Source organism: Myripristis murdjan, chromosome 21, assembly GCF_902150065.1.
Source record: "Myripristis murdjan chromosome 21, fMyrMur1.1, whole genome shotgun sequence".
NCBI classification, from domain to species: domain Eukaryota; kingdom Metazoa; phylum Chordata; class Actinopteri; order Holocentriformes; family Holocentridae; genus Myripristis; species Myripristis murdjan.
Genome location: NC_044000.1, coordinates 32,539,813 through 32,557,482, shown reverse-complemented (window position 1 = coordinate 32,557,482; position 17,670 = coordinate 32,539,813). Strand labels below are relative to the sequence as shown.

Genomic DNA, 17,670 nt, shown 5'->3' with positions numbered 1-17,670 from the left:
GTGTGTGTGTGGTAAATTTGTGGCTTACCTCTCCTGCCTACTGCTCCTGTGACCAGCCTACACACAAATAAGTAGGCAAGGCAAGGCAAGTTCACACACAAAGCAGTAAAGTGTGTTACATGTAAATACAATAAGCAAAATTCAATTTCAAGAAAAGTTTAAAATAAATTAAAACATGTTTAAAAACAAAAGAAAAAGCAAGAAAACACCACAAGCAAAGCAATACTTGCTGATTAAAAGGTGGCTGCCTATGTGTTTTATAGGTAAACTGCAACAAACAATACTGTTTTAATCCCTGATTTAAATGAGTTAACTGTTGTAGCAGTCCTCAGGTGTTCAGGGAGCTGTTCCACAGGTGAGGAGCATATTAACTTCAGCAGCTGTTGCTTATGGAAAACCCTGAAAAACGCTAACCCTTCGAATGCTCACACATCCCCGTTTGTGTTTCTCTGCCCAGGCTCCATGATCTTTGTGAAGTGGAAGCGGGAGTCTTGGTGTCGAGCCTCTGTGGTCGAAATCTACCAGGACAACACAGTCGGGCCGGTGCAGACTTGTCCAATCACGCGGCTGACCCGAATCAGAGTCATCTTCCTCGACTTCGGCTTCGTCAAGGGCCTCACCCTGCAGAGGTGCATACATCACACATACACACACCTCTGAGGCTTCTGTGAGCTCAGCACCATGTGGAGGCAAACGTGAAAAGTACACAGTGCAAAAATGACTTTCTCCCAAAATATCTGGACATTACTGATCACAAAATAATAGATAGATAGATAGATATACTTTATTGATCCCAACCAGGGAAATACTGTACGTTGAAGAGAGACGTGCACCAAATATGCGTCTTTATGGTAAAAATGGAAAAAACGCTGTTCTCTGAGAGCTGTGTGCGTATGACTTTACATTGGAGTATGTTTTCCACTAGTTTTTGCATGTTTTTGTATTCATGACCTTTCTGAGCTGAAATAGTTAACAGACGTAATCCCTACTAGCTCACTCACATTGGCCTTGCATCTGCCCAATGTCAAACTGATTTATGATTAGATTGTATTTATTTTGCACCTGCATAGTTTTTTCATCGGCATGACATTGGACTGATATCTTTTTTGATGTCTTGCGTCGTCCTGATGTAGTCTGGAGATCATTTTGAAGTCCTGCCCCGGTAGTAAAATTCTGATGCAACGCCCACATTAGACCTATGTAGGCAAGATGCTTTTTGTGAAGTTCAGCTGATTTATGATCTCACCCCCACGGCTGTGGCAGGTTGATGTACAGTACAGGCCAAAAGTTTGGACACACCTTCTCATTCAATGCGTTTTCTTTATTTTCATGACTATTTACTTTGTAGATTCTCACTGAAGGAATCAAAACTATGAATGAACACATGTGGAGTTATGTACTTAACAAAAAACGGTGAAATAACTGAAAACATGTTTTATATTCTAGTTTCTTCAAAATAGCCACCCTTTGCTCTGATTACTGCTTTGCACACTCTTGGCATTCTCTCCATGAGCTTCAAGAGGTAGTCACCTGAAATGGTTTTCCAACAGTCTTGAAGGAGTTCCCAGAGGTGTTTAGCACTTGTTGGCCCCTTTGCCTTCACTCTGCGGTCCAGCTCAGCCCAAACCATCTGGATTGGGTTCAGGTCCGGTGACTGTGGAGGCCAGGTCATCTGCCGCAGCATTCCATCACTCTCCTTCTTGGTCAAATAGCCCTTACACAGCCTGGAGGTGTGTTTGGGCTCATTGTCCTGTTGAAAAATAAATGATGGTCCAACTAAACGCAAACCGGATGGGATGGCATGTCGCTGCAGGATGCTGTGGTAGCCATGCTGGTTCAGTGTGCCTTCAATTTTGAATAAATCCCCAACAGTGTCACCAGCAAAACACCCCCACACCATCACGCCTCCTCCTCCATGCTTCACAGAGGGAACCAGGCATGTGGAATCCATCCGTTCACCTTTTCTGCGTCTCACAAAGACACGGCGGTTGGAACCAAAGATCTCAAATTTGGACTCATCAGACCAAAGCACAGATTTCCACTGGTCTAATGTCCATTCCTTGTGTTTCTTGGCCCAAACAAATCTCTTCTGCTTGTTGCCTCTCCTTAGCAGTGGTTTCCTAGCAGCTATTTGACCATGAAGGCCTGATTGGCGCAGTCTCCTCTTAACAGTTGTTCTAGAGATGGGTCTGCTGCTAGAACTCTGTGTGGCATTTATCTGGTCTCTGATCTGAGCTGCTGTTAACTTGTGATTTCTGAGGCTGGTGACTCGGATGAACTTGTCCTCAGAAGCAGAGGTGACTCTTGGTCTTCCTTTCCTGGGTCGGTCCTCATGTGTGCCAGTTTCGTTGTAGCACTTGATGGTTTTTGCGACTCCACTTGGGGACACATTTAAAGTTTTTGCAATTTTCCGGACTGACTGACCTTCATTTCTTAAAGTAATGATGGCCACTCGTTTTTCTTTAGTTAGCTGATTGGTTCTTGCCATAATATGAATTTTAACAGTTGTCCAATAGGGCTGTCGGCTGTGTAGTAACCTGACTTCTGCACAACACAACTGATGGTCCCAACCCCATTGATAAAGCAAGAAATTCCACTAATTAACCCTGATAAGGCACACCTGTGAAGTGAAAACCATTTCAGGTGACTACCTCTTGAAGCTCATGGAGAGAATGCCAAGAGTGTGCAAAGTAATCAGAGCAAAGGGTGGCTATTTTGAAGAAACTAGAATATAAAACATGTTTTCAGTTATTTCACCTTTTTTTGTTAAGTACATAACTCCACATGTGTTCATTCATAGTTTTGATTCCTTCAGTGAGAATCTACAATGTAAATAGTCATGAAAATAAAGAAAACGCATTGAATGAGAAGGTGTGTCCAAACTTTTGGCCTGTACTGTATGTTTACTATTTGGGATGCCTTAATGAGGTTTATTAATGATAGTGAATTATTTGTCTCAAACGCTGTTTTCATATTAGGGGTGTTTATTTGTATCGACATCCACTTCTCACAGTGCTGGGGGGACCACTGAGTCTGTAATAGAAGTTGTGAACGAGCATCTGAGGCGGGCGGACGTGTCGCTGCAGGCAGAAATGAGTCGCTTTGCTCCGCAGGCTGTCAGATGTTCCCTGAAGGATCTTGTCCCCACTGACCCGGTAAGAGAGACGGTATTTATGCAGATGGGGAACTCTGCTGTATGCAACCTGAAACTAATTATTTTGTCCAGTTGTGTTCAAGCCCCTCACTGCAAGATTATTTGTCTTATTTCAAGGCAAAAATGTCTTATTTCTAGTCAAAATATCTCATTACACTTAAAATAAGACATGATCACCTCAGAAGTAACTTGTTTCTAGCTAATTTCACTTATTTCAAGTGAATTTTCACTTTTTCCACTGGCAAATAAGACAAATAATCTTGGTAAGATTTTGCGTTTTTGCAGTGCTGGTTTCCCTGCCCTCCCTCTTTGTCTTTCCCTGTGTTTGTGTGTGTGTGTGTGTGTGTGTGTGTGTGTGTGTGTCTGCCCATTTGACTCTCTATCAGTAGTCTGTTTCATAAACTCGCACAAACAACACAAGTCTTTTCACATTTTATTCAGTTTTAACAACACCAGGTAAGCCATGTTGGAGGCACCTTGTTGTTAAAGACGTATGAAAATAATCAAAAGAAACATGGCATCGATGATGTGAAACTGGGACTAATGGGAAACCCTGAACTAGGTGAATTTTACTCGGCTATTAATATAGCTTGGCACGCCACCCAGGTATGATATACTGTTTGTGTGGGAAACACTTTATTGTGGAGGTTGCACGTGGAAAAACAGACACAACTCTGTAATAATAATTTATATTTGTATTTATCATTGTGTATGAATGTTTATAATTGTTTGCGGATGTGTGTTCAGATGAAGGGCTGGAGCAAGGAGGCGCAGGTTGAATTTCGGGGTATAGTCGGCTCTGCAGCAGTGAAGATGCAGCTGTTTGGTAAGGACGGAGACGCCCTGCTAGTGGATCTGAAGAAGGCCTCCACTGAAGGCGCCGCCAACATGCCCATCTCCATCCGAGAATACCTGGTCTTCATTGAAGTGGCCAAGTAATCGACAAACATGTGTCATATAAAACAGATTGTTCACCTAGCCATTATGTAGGATGATAGTGATGCTGTCCTTTTCATTGTTACTGAGTGCTGGATGTTTGAGGATGTGTAGCAGACTTTTTACAGCCTAAAATTGTGTTTAAATGAATAAAGTATAAAGTCTCTGTCTCAAATGTGGCTTGTTTGGCTGAAACGCTCACTCTTTCTCTCATTTCAGCAGGCCTACTTGGTTTGGTGAAGGTTGTAATTAAAGTTGTTTTGTGTCCCAGGTTTTACTCTCCAGTGACAGTTGGCAGGAAGCTGCTGCAGTATTACCCTCCTGTCTACCCCAGGATCAACACCGAGATGAACGCTGTGGTATCCCACATCAACAGGCTCGATGACTTCTACATCAAGCTGGTGAAGAGCACACACACACACACACACCTTCTGTCCCTGTCTGCCCTGCTGGCAAGATATTTTAGAAATACACACACGAGGAGATCTAGTCAGCTAAGCTAAAACAGAAATCAGTTTTTAATGCGACCCACTAATAAAAAAAAGTTCCAGTGATTTGCAGCGATGTTAAACCAACATACAGAGAGAAATCCAGCAGATTCTCTCCAAGTGTGTATCGCATCTGAAAAACAGAATTACATCCCAAAACAACAACACAGCGCCAGAAACAAGCACAACTCAATGTAATGTCCTCCTCTCCACGCACACACACACACCAGGTTGACAACATGGAGTTCATGTTGCTCACAGCCAAGCTGCAGGAGTGCTACAATGCGACTTCAGTGGGAACAGGAGACAGTGACCTCAACCTGTACTGTCCTGTGATCGGACAGGCCTGTGTCGCCTGCTTCGAGGACAACGTCTGGCACAGAGCCCAGGTCTTAAGTGAGAGAGCGTTTCTATGTAAAATAATAATCTAAACCAAATAAATCCTGGTACAAATATAGAAACCTATCTCACCTCAAAATGTTGATAAATTCCAAACTATAAGAAGTGCTGCAGTGTGTGTGCGCTTGTGTTTGTGTGTGTGCAGGACATCCTGGGGCCAGGATGGTGGAGGTTCGTAATGTGGACTTTGGTAATATAAACATCCTTTCTGTCAATGACCTGAGGAAGATCAAGGATGAGTTCTTTGCCCTCCCTGCTATGGTGAGAATACAGTATAATGACTTCATTGATTCATTGATTTTTATTTTATGAGAAACTAAAAAATATACATCCCGAAAACTACATTTTAAATTTTTTGTTAATATATTTTAAATGATACTGCAAGAAAAATGCATGAAAACTTAAAAATAATACAGTTCAAAACAGACTGCTGCCAAGTCGCACGGGTTTGCATGAGACAGGTTGTTCATCTTTTGGACCTTCGTTGCTCTATTGATGGTAAAACACAAGGGCCCCCAGATATGTCGGGACGGCCCTGTACAGATCAGTGGTAGAGACCGACTGTGTCCCCCTTCCCCCTGCAGGCCATCCAGTGCTGCCTGTCAGACGTGGCTCCTCTGCATGGAGAGAGCTGGAGTGACGCCTGCACCCACAGATTTATCAGCCTCGCTGAGCACAAACTGGTCACCATAGTGGCCACAGGTACTAAGTGTGAGTGTGTGTGTGTGTGTGTGTGAGTGTGTGTGTGTTATTGTATTTTCTCGCCCAGAGATGTTACCACATCTGGTCTAATAAGAATAATAAAAATCAAATCGAATCACTTTTTATAATGATATTACTATGCATTTATTTGTCCCCTTGGGGAAATTGATCTCATGACATTTCATTACATAGAACAACAATTGAACACATCAACAGCCATACAAGCACACCAGCTATACATTACAAAAAGGAAATACATAATGTTTGTAAACACTTTATCCTGGAATAAAAAACACTTGGGCCAGAGCAGCTGGACACCCTGTTACCTGGTTGTGTTTAAGAATTTGATGGCTTGTGGAATAAACGAGTGTTTGGCCCGGTTTTTCGTAAATGGGGGCGCAGTAGCATCGTGCAGATGGCAGAAGTTTAAAACAGTAAATGGATGACTGTCATCACTCATAATTGAATTTGCCTTCCTCAAAACGCGGTCTTTATAAGTGCCATCAAGGCTTGGAAGAGATGTACCTAAAAGTTTACTGGCTGTTGTTAAAATTTTCCTTGTAGCATTTTTCTGAGCCTCGGAAGCATTTCCAAACCAGCAGATAATACAAAAGCACAAGACACTTTCAATAAAAGCACAATAAAACATGTAGTGACATGTAATAAACGTGTAGGAGTACAGTGGTCCCTCGTTAATCGTGGGAGTTACGTTCTAAAAATAACCTACAATAGGTGAAATCCACAGTGGTCAGCTTTATTTTTTACAATTATTCTAGATGTTTTAAGGCTGTAAAACCCCTCACTACACGCTTTATACACTTTTCTCAGACAGGCATTAACATTTTCTCACTTTTCTCTCTTGTTTAAACACTCAAAGTTCAAACCTTCATAGAAAAATAAGTCCAGTAAAAAAAAAAAACATGCAAAATTGCACTAAAAAAAAATCCGCGAAACTGTGAGGCCGCGAAAGGTGAACCGCGTTATAGCGAGGGCCAACTGTATTCTGGGATTCACATTGAATTCCAGAATATGGACAGAGCCAGATGGATGTCTTTTTCCTTGCATCACGTCTTGCTTTTTGTGTTTCTCTGACAAAATGTCACAGGAGAGTTAAATAACAGCAGTGTCTGATCATGAACAGCTTTATAATTTAAAGTCCCCATAAAATGACCTCAAATGACCTCTACTTCCTGTAAAACAGACCATGTTAAGAGGTGACATCATCCATCCCTCCTAGTGGATGTGAATTAAAATTTCAACCAATAAAACCTTCACAAATAGTTAAACATCTTCTCTCATCCACCTCATCCCTTCTAAATAAAACTGTTTCTCTCCCAAACTGAGATCCTTTTGGTTTGCACTTGTCCCTTTTTTGCCCTTAGACCCCCCAATAAAATGGGTCTAAGGGCAAAAATGTCCCCCCTCCCCAGTCCCCTGCTGGCCTGCGCTCACATTACCCAAAGCCCAACCGTGCTCAAGCGCGATTTCCTCCGGTACGCACGTCATGACGTTGAAATACGACACACGCATGGCTCGACATCATTATTAATCGACTTTGGTTTATATGCGGTTGCAGCAGCACGACGGACAGTGTCACAGACAACATGGTTGATTATTGATTGCGTGAGGTGGCGATGCGCAGTTAATTGCGCTGCGAGCATAAAACGATTTTGCGGCGGCAGGAGGAAACGGGGAAGGACGGACGAACGATTTACGTCATATCCACGTTCACATGCTGCGTGCGTGACCGTGCATTTGCTCGTGCATGAACGCCTGTACTGTGCTAAAGCAGCAGCTAAAACTATCTTTTCTTGAATTTAATCAATTTTCTGTCGAATGATTAACCCATTGATTGTTTCAGCACATCAGCAGGTGTTCGTTCATTCATTTGTAGCAGTGTGTCCTTGCTCATTACTCCATCTGTCATCATATTCACCCTCATTTTGTTGCAGACCTGTTTGTGTGTGTGTGTGTGTAATATTATTCGCTCCTTGTCCTGTGCAGAGAATGTACCAAAGAACATGCCTCTGCCGGTCAGGCTGTTTGAGAGCAGCCTGGACGGGTCGCTGGCCGACTTGGCTCAGGTGCTGGTCACTGAGGAGCTGGCCTGCTTCAAACAGGGGTGAGATTTGTCTGTACCTTCTTCTGCCTCTGCTCCTCAATTCAGTTTCACACGAGCCCCCACTTGAAGTTATTTTCTGATATGAACAGATATTTTGGTTTATGTTCAGCATGGAATTGTCTTGGTGTTATACGTAAATGCATTCTAAATATTGAGACTAAAGCCTAATCAGTTACATCAGATTTAATTGATTAATTTCTGTCATTGGGAGGCGCCCCATTGGGTCACTAGACTGCATGGCATTAAAATACTGGCTGCTATTTTTTTTTTTTTTTTTTTGCTGTCCCTCCATTGACTCACTTGTGGCTTGTCCAGTCAGGAACGGGTGACGTTGCAGCAGCCCAGGGTCGATGGCCTTTGCTGAATGTCATCTCCTCTCTCTTCACACTTTTTTTCTGTTTCTCTGCTTTATCTGGCAACGCAGACATGTAATTGTTTCTGCACTATTTTAAATAAAGTTTATTCTTTCCCTCCACCCCTTCATTGTTTTTGTTGCACCGTCTCTCCCCTTTCTCCCCCCTTTCATTCCTTCTCGCCCCTAATTTCTCTCTCTCTCTCTCCCTCTCTCTCTCTCTCCTTACCTCTTTCCCTCCTGCAGACTTCAGCCCAGAGATGTGGAGCATCTTCCAGATGAGTCTCCTGTGTGGGATCCTCCTCTTGAGGAGATTTATCCCTCTAGGAGAGCTTTCTCTTCAGGCAGTGATGGATCAGACCAGAAAACCGCTGCAGACCAGCATCAGGATTCGCTGGGCTTCCAGCTGCATCTTCCTGCCTGTCTGAAGGACCTGAAGGTCAGAGTCACCCACGTCTGCTCACCAGGCAGCTTCTGTGTCCGGCTCACCCAGAGCGACTCATGCCTCAAAAGGTCAGCGGTATGAAAGGAAAACAGAACTGTCCTTTTAAATATCAGGTGTCAGCCAGTCATGTCATTTACCTCTGATGTGGATGATCCTTCCTGACAGCAGCTGCATAAAGTCAAATTTACAATGAATTCTTATTTTCTTTGCACATTTTATGTGTTCAAAAAATTGTTCAGTTGTGGATTTTTCTTTTAAAAAATTCTTTATTTATAATATCCCAGAATTCCTTTGCTACTGAATCGGCGAGGTGGCACTAAAACATTTTCATCACTCTGGTGTCAGTGGAGCATTTTAGTCTCTCGTGATGGTCTTGATGTTGGTTCAGAGGCTTTTCCATCCTGACACAAATAAAATTCTCAGGAAAACTGAAACACTTGAAAATGCTGAAATTTAAAAGTAATGAATATCAGCAGATTCAGCTGCTGTTCATGTCAGTATTGATGTCAACCTACAGACACCCAAATCAGTCTAACCCTGTCTCTAAACCAAATGCCAAGAGCTCTTTAAATAATAAATACATTCAAATGTGGAAAAGGACTGTAATTTTGAAACTGAAAATGTTCAGGAACCACATTTACAGTGTGGCGGATAGCTTGTTTTGTCCATAGGCCAGTTATTAAATTTAAATTTTACCTACACTTTATGGACTTTAATAACCAGCTTTGTTTTTAGATTAGAACAGGATCCTGGTTACCTGTCACAGTGGCTGGTGGAGTCAGACAGGATACCTGCATTTCACTGGAGGCTAGAACTTTTTTCCCCACATTGCTTCAAGAATGACTTTTTGAATGTGCTGTCGGTGTTTTTGGTGTTTTCAGGCTGTGTGAGCTGCTGAAGGAGCAGTGGGTGGGCACCAAGCCCCAGGACGAGGTGTGGCAGGCAGGCATGTACTGCGCCGCTCTGGTCAACGGGGTCTGGGAGCGAGGACGCATCAGCAGCATCTCAACATCGACCAGCATTGCAGAGGTTTGGTTCAGCCTCCGCTCCGTTTATATTATTTTATTTTATTTTTATTTATTTATTTACGTTTTCATTGTCAGACAGTCAACCAGGGTTATTGTGGCTTTTTGTTTTGGATTCAGTTAAGTTTAACTTGAGTTGATAAATGATAGTTCAGAACAGATGCATTTTCCACAGTACATCCTCTAATATACATAACTATTTTAAATATGGAATCAGTAAAGATGTTTTTTTTTTTACCCTGCACATAAACGAGGTAAAAATGTTTTAGTTAATTTTTGTCACCCGTTAAACTCAGACGTCCAGCTTCTTCCCCCATCAGAGGGGAGAGTTACAGAACTTCAGTACATCTTAAAGGGTTAGATTTATGGTTCTGCGTCCGCGTAGCTTACGGAGGGTTTGCATAGTAAATGCGTCGTTGCAGGCCCTCTGTGACCGCCGCAGAGACTTGCCGTGCCTGCTACGCGGACCCGACGCAGACAAACATCAGCTATGATTGGTCCGCCGAACTACATCATGTCTGGCATTTCGTCCCTCTGGCTTCACAGCCTGCTGTAGTACCACATTCCAGTAGTTTTCACCTCACTACTTTGCACCATTTATTTGTATTGATGTGCGCATTTCAATTCTTTTTCACCATTTTTACTTAACATGCACATTTCAATAATTTTGCACCTTATTTTGCACTTTTTGTTTGAGAAAATAAAACAAGTAAGTTTTGTAAAAACATGACTGTTTATAATGCCACAAATAAGGTTTTTGAAAAGGCTTGTCAGTGTAGGTACTGACAGGCCGCAGAAACATGAGAGGCACACACCATCTGCGTAGCAACTGATCGAGTGTCTGCAGAACCATGAATCGGCCTTTTGTTGTAACATTTGCAATATGAGCATCTGTTGTTCGATATTAATCAGCTCCAGCATCAATCTCTCTCTCTCGGTGGTCATGTTTTCACTGTGACTAGTACAAAGGCGGAAGGTAAACAAATAGAGCAGCAACCATACGTCACAGGGTCCACGTAGGTCTGCAGAAAAAAGCCGCGCCTCCTACCGTTTTGGCGGAGAATTGCTTAGGGTACTATGCAGAAGCATGAGAGGCACACACCATCTGCGTAGCAACTGCGTGCACGTTGTGTGTAGTTTCACCAGAACCATAAATCGGCCTTAACTCCCAGCTGCAGGTGTGAAATGGAGTGTCTCTGTCTCCCTCTGGTGGCTGTCTCAGGTGCTGCGCTGTGACTTTGGGAACACAGTGAAGCTGCACATCAGCAACTTGCGACCGCTGCAGGCCTCACTAGAGGGCTCTCTGATGATGGAGTGCACGCTGAGCGACATCAGGTCTTACACACACACACACACACACACACACACACACACACACACACACACACTTAACATTCTTTTACTTTAGTCTTTTTCACTCTAGTCTGATGTCACCACACATCCATCTCAAAAGGTGGAGTTGTGGAAAAATAATGTTTCTCTCACTCTTGACATTTTTGTCCTCTGTCTCCTTGTCCCGCAGGCCAGCTGGAGGTCGGTCCACCTGGACGGCCACAGCCTGTGACTTCATCTCCTACTACCTGACCGGAGCCTCGGCTGTGATGACCATCAAGGTCTGTCTTAAGTGTGTAAGGGCTGTGTTGCCCTTTGGGGATCAGTAGAGTTGAATTTATTGCACCTTTAAGGCATTCATATAAAATGTCAAAGTATCCCCTTAATGTCTTTTCCTGCACCTCACCCCCTCCTCTCCTCTCTTCTTGCCAGGAGTTGACAGACGAGTGTCCCGTTCCCGTCATCCTGTCCTGCCCCAACAAAGTGGGACAGTATGTCAGTGTCGCAGACTTCCTGGTCAGCGAAGGCCTTGCCCTGCGGGAGAGGAAACCCAGGTCAGATTGCGTGTGCACGCTGACAGATGTTGATTTGTAAACTATAGGTCTAAGAGAAGAACTTAACTGAAAACTTGTAAATACATGTCACCAAGTGCTGAATATCTTTTAATTTATTTGTCTTTATCAATTTCCTTTACTAACCAATCATGTGGCCATTAAGTTTCGATAGGTATGAGATCTGAATGCAGATGCCTGTATTTTTTGTAGTGAAGCAGCCAGTAACTGATGCAGTATCCTTAAACAGTTTTGTCAGAAAAATGGCAACAAAAAATATATTTTACAGACTTCACTGTGTGTTGTGTTTTTGTCAAGACGGAATAGCCTCTGAAAGAGCTTTCAGAGCATCATGTGACACTAAGGGCTCTCCATCAAAACAGATTTTAAACTCTGCTTTCACCAGTTGCAGCTACTGCAATCGGTGCAGTCCTGTTAAGTAAAAAAAAAAAAGGAGCTTCATCACTTTGTACATGGAGAACATCAGCTGCCCGATGTCCCTCCGTTTGTCTTGTGTTTTTCCATTAGCTGGTTTCTCTTCTCTTCCAGAGAGGTGGTTGTACCAAAACCAGAGGAAAGTGTCGAAGAGCCTCAAGTCAGCGAACAAACAGACCCTGACATGGACAAGTGCACCTCTCCTATTCCTCTTTGTACTCCTCTTCCATCTCCTCCTCCTACTCCTCCTCCTCCTCCACCACCTCCACCTCCTCCTCCACCTCCAGCTTCTCGTGCTCCTACTCCATTGCCCCGTTCATTGAGCTCATCCAAACCCACCTCAGCCCCTCCAAAACCAGCACTCCGCACCTATGCATCTGCTGAGCTGGTGAGGGCACACACACACACACACACACACACACACACACACACACACACACACACACACAAGGGATGTGAATGTATAATGAAAGTGTGAATGTATAGACAAATTAGTGTGCTCATGAAAGGATAAGGGGAAAAAAAACAGGTAATTACAGTTGCAGTACATGTCCACTAGATGGTGTTAAAACGGAGTAGTCTAATTTCCGTATCTCACATCATAAATTAAAATTATCACAGTATGATTGTCATGATAATAATACATAAATAATGTCATTTTGCCATACATGATTACTATGGTAAATACACTACATGACTCTCCAGAATACAAAAGCAGAACCATTCAGTGCCAGATGAAACAAGACAGCATGTTTTAATTTTTAATTTTTAATACCAGTTTATTATTGATGAAATGATCCGTAGGGTTGAGAGCTTAGAAGAGTTCTGCTTTTTTTCCACTGCACCATGGACCCATGATCAACATTCATCTGCACACCAGCAACTCTTTACATATTCAGCAAGTTTAACAACTCTTTAACAACCAATTATCTTCTGGTTTGTTAATCTTTTAAATCATCGAAATCATTTCACTATATGTCAAAATGATATTTCATGTATCAGCTGTCCAGTATCACTGATACGCTTGAATTTCAATGTAATGCAAAATTCATACTTCATGTAATTAGCTGCTGCTCACATCCAGAATAATATACAATGAAACCTTCAGTGTCAAATATGTAGAATAAATAGAAAAAATAGGGCTGTGGATGCTGCATGCATGATGTACATTGCTATGAGAAAAAAAAAAAAATCAGGAAAACATTTACAGGTCTGAGAATTCAGGACTGAGGATGCTTAAGCCTAAGTTGTGCAATAGGTGATGAATTTACATTCGTTTACAATTTTTAAAAAATATAGATGTCCAAGAGCCTCGGACATACCTGTGTGTTGTCTCACTATTCCAACAAGTATTTAAAATGGCAGTTAAAATGTCTACGCAGCTGCTTGCTTTGAAATTTTGAAATGTGTGTGTGTGTGTGTGTGTGTGTACAGGTGAAGACTCTACCTTACGAGCCTCCAGAGCTGCCCTGTCACGGTCACACCGAGGTGACTGTTTCTGCCATCGGAGAAGACGGGCTCATCTACGTCAGGACACACCACGCAGGTTCACATCAGCACATTCTGACACAACGGGCAGATTTGTTTTTTTTTCCGGATTTTTAGGTCTGCTTCAGCTCTGAGTGTAATTATTTATCAGATCCTGAAGAAGGGCCCGAGAAGGAGAAGTGTTTGATGTCCAAGGGTGGAAATGGAGCTCAACATTTGCTGCTGCTGCCTTGTTTGAAGAACAACTAAAGATGTTTTAGTCTGTAGATTTGGAGTCATTTCTCTCTTAATTATTTGAATTTTAATCTTGTGTTGTTTAAAAAAAGAGAGACGAAGAGATCAGGGACAAATGGAAGCAAAAGCCGGCTGACTGTGTGTGTGTGTGTGTGTGTGTGTGTGTGTGTGTGTGTGTGTGTGTGTGTGTGTGTGTGTCAGACTGCCAGTTGGACCAGCTGAGGGAGCGAATCCAGCAGAGCATGAAGACGCTGCCCAGACAGAAGCCCTACACCTGGAGGACGGTGCAGGGCTGCGCCGTCATCGGCCCCGACATGCTGTGGTACCGAGGCCAGCTGCTGGAGGTGCTGGGAGGGACGGTCAAGGTCAGCACAGACACACACACACACACACACACACACACACACAAATCCAACTGAGGTTTTCAGTCACTTCATGAAAATACATTGCTTTGTTGATATCCAACACTGTTCCAGATTGTCCACATATTCAAATGAACACTCCCAATCAGAGGAAACTTGACATTTTCTTCACTGGGAATACCAAAGAAAAGAGCCTGTGGGCGTTTCTCAGTTGGCGTTCTTGTCTGTGCATGTGTTCTCCACCCGAGTCCTGTTCCAATTCAAAGTTTGCATCTGACCACGTTCGGTTCAAATTCCCGGATGCGTTCTTGCTCCGCCCTTCTAGCGAGGATGCATCAGTCGGTGACTTGTGTGGACTTGGAACAGCCAGGTATCCCAACATGCATTTCACACCAACCAGCGGCAATGACGACAACACCGGAGGAGAGAACTCATAACTGTAAAACTGATAAACGAGCCCATTAAAACGAGAACGAGGCGGAGTTGTAGTAATTATTATAATATCAATAGTATCTCTCTGAGCTGTAGGCTGTAATTTATTTAAATTAAATTAGCTAAATGGAATTTATTTATGTAAACAGAGGAGGCAGAGTAGTGTTTATATCATTTTCCTTTTTTATTATAAACACTACAAGATATCTGATTATATTAAATATTGTCAAGACAGTTGAGATGGAGAAGTCATCACGTTTGCTGCTGTTCCAGTTGCAGAATGACCGTTTGTCCTAGATACAAATGAAAGACACGTTCTCTTTTCTCCTTTTTATATGGAAGAAGAAGCACCCTCCTTTTTAGGTAGAGAGTCCTCCTTTCGTCCCAGCCGGTCTGAGTCCTGTTCTGTGTCAGGGCGTTGTGGGGAGTTTCATTCTGTGTCACACTCCCTCATTGTATTTGTTATTGGAGACCATGTGTAATCATGGTGCATTCAAGACAACGAGGAGCTTCGACTCAGTGATGTAAAAAAGTGCCCTACTGTGGCTTTTTCAGCAACAGCAATAGAAATGATGGCAGAATATTTTACTCTTGTCTGATGATATAAATTGTCATATCACAGAGCCCTTACCTGCATGGTTAAAAATGTTGGATATCAGTGCTTTAAGATGGGCTGAAAAATATCAATCTTATATCATCTAACTTAAATCATTTAAATCATCTGTGAGCTTTATTGACAGATGGCAGCGTCAGTCAGCAGCTGGTAAAGAACATGCAGAACCGGCTGATCTCTTAGTAGTTTTGTTTCCCATTATGTTCAGGGTTAGGATGTAACACATGTCACCTTGACATGACCATAATGAGTGTGTGTGTGTGTTTGTGTGTGTGTTTATTTGAGTTTTACCAGGTGCGTTATGTGGATTACGGCCAGGTGGAGAACATCCCTGTGGTCCATGTTTACCCCATCCTGCTGTGTGAAGACGTCCCTCAGCTCTGCATGCCCTGCCAGCTGCATGGAGTCAATCCTGTAAGACTGTGTGTGTGTGTGTGTGTGTGTGTGTGTGTGTGTGTGTGTGTGTGTGTGTGTTTTAGAAACCTGTCATTCAGGTGGACTTCCCCTCAGACTGTAAAAGTTAGGGTGGTTATTTTAAAGAGTGCACACGTCTGATGTTTTGTTTAAGCTGAAAGCTTCCTTGCTGTCCGATGCGCTTCATAAGACGCCTGCCGACACGTCTCACGTTCATTAAGCTGCAGGGACAGCAGTACAACATTCACTGTGCCCCTTAACACATCTTATCCTACCCATCGGATTTTAATTAGTTGTGTTCAGTCAGAGAACAGTCTCGATTCTTCATTTTCTCTTAAAATGTTTCATTTATTTTTCAGTTCATTAATTAATTTATTTATGTATTTATATATTACATTTTCCTGCAGAGTTTTTACTGATCAAAGTCACTGACAGACAAACTTAAATGTCTTTTCTTGCATTAATTTGTCTGTCTGCACATCCTAATCTGCATCTACGTGTCTCTCTCTGCTGCATGATAAACCCTGTTTGGATAACTGCACAGATGCTCACATCATCTTCTCTAAGTTATTAATCTCAGGGTGCTGCCTCTCTCTCTCTCTGTCTGTCAGGTTGGTGGGACGTGGCAGTGGGATGCGGTGGCTCTCCTGAAGGAGCTGCTGCAGAGCCGCAGCGTCGACCTGCAGGTCACGGTAACGTCAACATCAACTCACTTAAAGACCAGAAAACTGCTGCCACTGTTCTACCAGCCAACATGAATATTTAGAAGATGAAACAACCTATTAGCCTTTGATTTCCAAAGTGGCTGCACTGTTAATAATATGATGTACTAACAATGAAAAAACATATTTTTAGTTTGTAATGTGCATTATAAAAGACATACAAATAAGGATGTTTGAAAAAATGATGAAAAATATAAGGAACGGTAATCTGTATAGAAAAAGGGAATACATGTTAAGAATAATTATAAATGACAACAAACTAAAACAAGAAGCGGCCAAAACCATAAACATTAAAGCAAGTGAATTAAAATTTGATTTAAAGTACTTAGCTAAAAGATGATTAACTGAGTCGGTCAGGATTTAGCAGAGCAGCGATTATTTTCTGCAGATTTGCAACAAAACCAGCAGTCAAGGCGACGTTGCAGCTTTGATGCTGCCACTCAACAGATAAAGAAACTGTAACACAACACGTCTGTGGAGATTCACAGTCATCCAGGTCATGGCATCCAAGTAAAGTTCAAATCAAGGTCAACTGGACAGGAAGCGTCTTCTTCAGTAGAAGCCTCTTGGAGGAGAGGCGAAACCTCTTCGAGAATCTCTTCGAGGTCCAGTTGACCTTGATTTGAACTTTACTTGTAACACAACATGTTATTAATAATGTCAGCGTGATAAAACACAGCTGTTAACAGATTAGCCAACCACTGGACTCTTCTGATGAAGCCTGTGTGTGTGTGTGTGTGTGTGTGTGTGTGTGTGTGTGTGTGTGTGTGTGTGTGTTTTTGTTTGTTTGTTTGTTTGTTTGTTTGTTTGTCAGGAGCAGCCGATGGAGCCACGAGGATCTCTGATGGTTCAAATCTGTCTGGATGGGATGAACCTGAACAGGATCCTGTGTCACCACCAACACGCCTCCATGGACCCATCAGCCTCCCAGCTGGAGGTCAGTGTGTGTGTCAGTGTGTGTGTGTGTGTGTGTGTGTGTTACTCCAGAACCTAGCCACAAATTTGTACCCTCTAACGAAACAGAAAGTCCTGTAGTCTGCAGCAGGAGTCACTGAAACTGTCCAGTGAAAATGAAGCCAGTCAGTATTTTAGGTAGGTAGCGCCCCCTGCTGCCTGTCCCCTTGTCAGATGAAGCAGCAGCACAGCCGCTGACTCAGCAAACTGTGTGTCCGTGTCTCTGCAGGGAAACACGGCGGTGCCTCCGGCCCCCTTCCTGGATTCCTGGGACATCGACGCTGAGGTACTCAGTTTATGAGCCCAATGAGAACATAGATCTATAAAGAGCCTGTATAACACACAGTCACAAACACAGACATATTTTACATGTGTATCTCCATATTTAACCTGCATTCCTTCCCGAACAACCGACCTAAACACTTAAAGCTGTGAGTAGACAAGAATTGTTTGTAAAAATCTAGATTTTATCAGCATAAACTAGAAGAATGGATTCCTGCTGTCAGGTTA

At 42.8% G+C, this 17,670-nt stretch overlaps 1 protein-coding gene across 14 annotated transcripts in view; it reads left to right on the top strand.

The window, feature by feature from the left end:
- rnf17 (ring finger protein 17) overlaps nt 1-17,670 on the top strand; it is a 34,545-nt gene that overhangs the window by 11,972 nt on the left and 4,903 nt on the right. For 11 of the 14 annotated variants that reach the window (XM_030081598.1, XM_030081597.1, XM_030081594.1 and 8 more), the window contains 20 exons: nt 458-629; nt 3,014-3,155; nt 3,902-4,089; nt 4,362-4,491; nt 4,809-4,974; nt 5,123-5,238; nt 5,562-5,679; nt 7,684-7,801; nt 8,400-8,666; nt 9,480-9,627; nt 10,846-10,958; nt 11,146-11,236; nt 11,388-11,509; nt 12,056-12,329; nt 13,376-13,487; nt 13,865-14,028; nt 15,356-15,484; nt 16,096-16,176; nt 17,021-17,143; nt 17,390-17,446. In XM_030081598.1, the coding sequence (XP_029937458.1) occupies nt 458-629; nt 3,014-3,155; nt 3,902-4,089; nt 4,362-4,491; nt 4,809-4,974; nt 5,123-5,238; nt 5,562-5,679; nt 7,684-7,801; nt 8,400-8,666; nt 9,480-9,627; nt 10,846-10,958; nt 11,146-11,236; nt 11,388-11,509; nt 12,056-12,329; nt 13,376-13,487; nt 13,865-14,028; nt 15,356-15,484; nt 16,096-16,176; nt 17,021-17,143; nt 17,390-17,446 (2,831 nt within the window). The remainder of the gene's footprint in view (nt 1-457; nt 630-3,013; nt 3,156-3,901; nt 4,090-4,361; nt 4,492-4,808; nt 4,975-5,122; nt 5,239-5,561; nt 5,680-7,683; nt 7,802-8,399; nt 8,667-9,479; nt 9,628-10,845; nt 10,959-11,145; nt 11,237-11,387; nt 11,510-12,055; nt 12,330-13,375; nt 13,488-13,864; nt 14,029-15,355; nt 15,485-16,095; nt 16,177-17,020; nt 17,144-17,389; nt 17,447-17,670) is intronic. The other 3 variants (XM_030081596.1, XM_030081607.1, XM_030081595.1) reach the window with 2 other exon arrangements.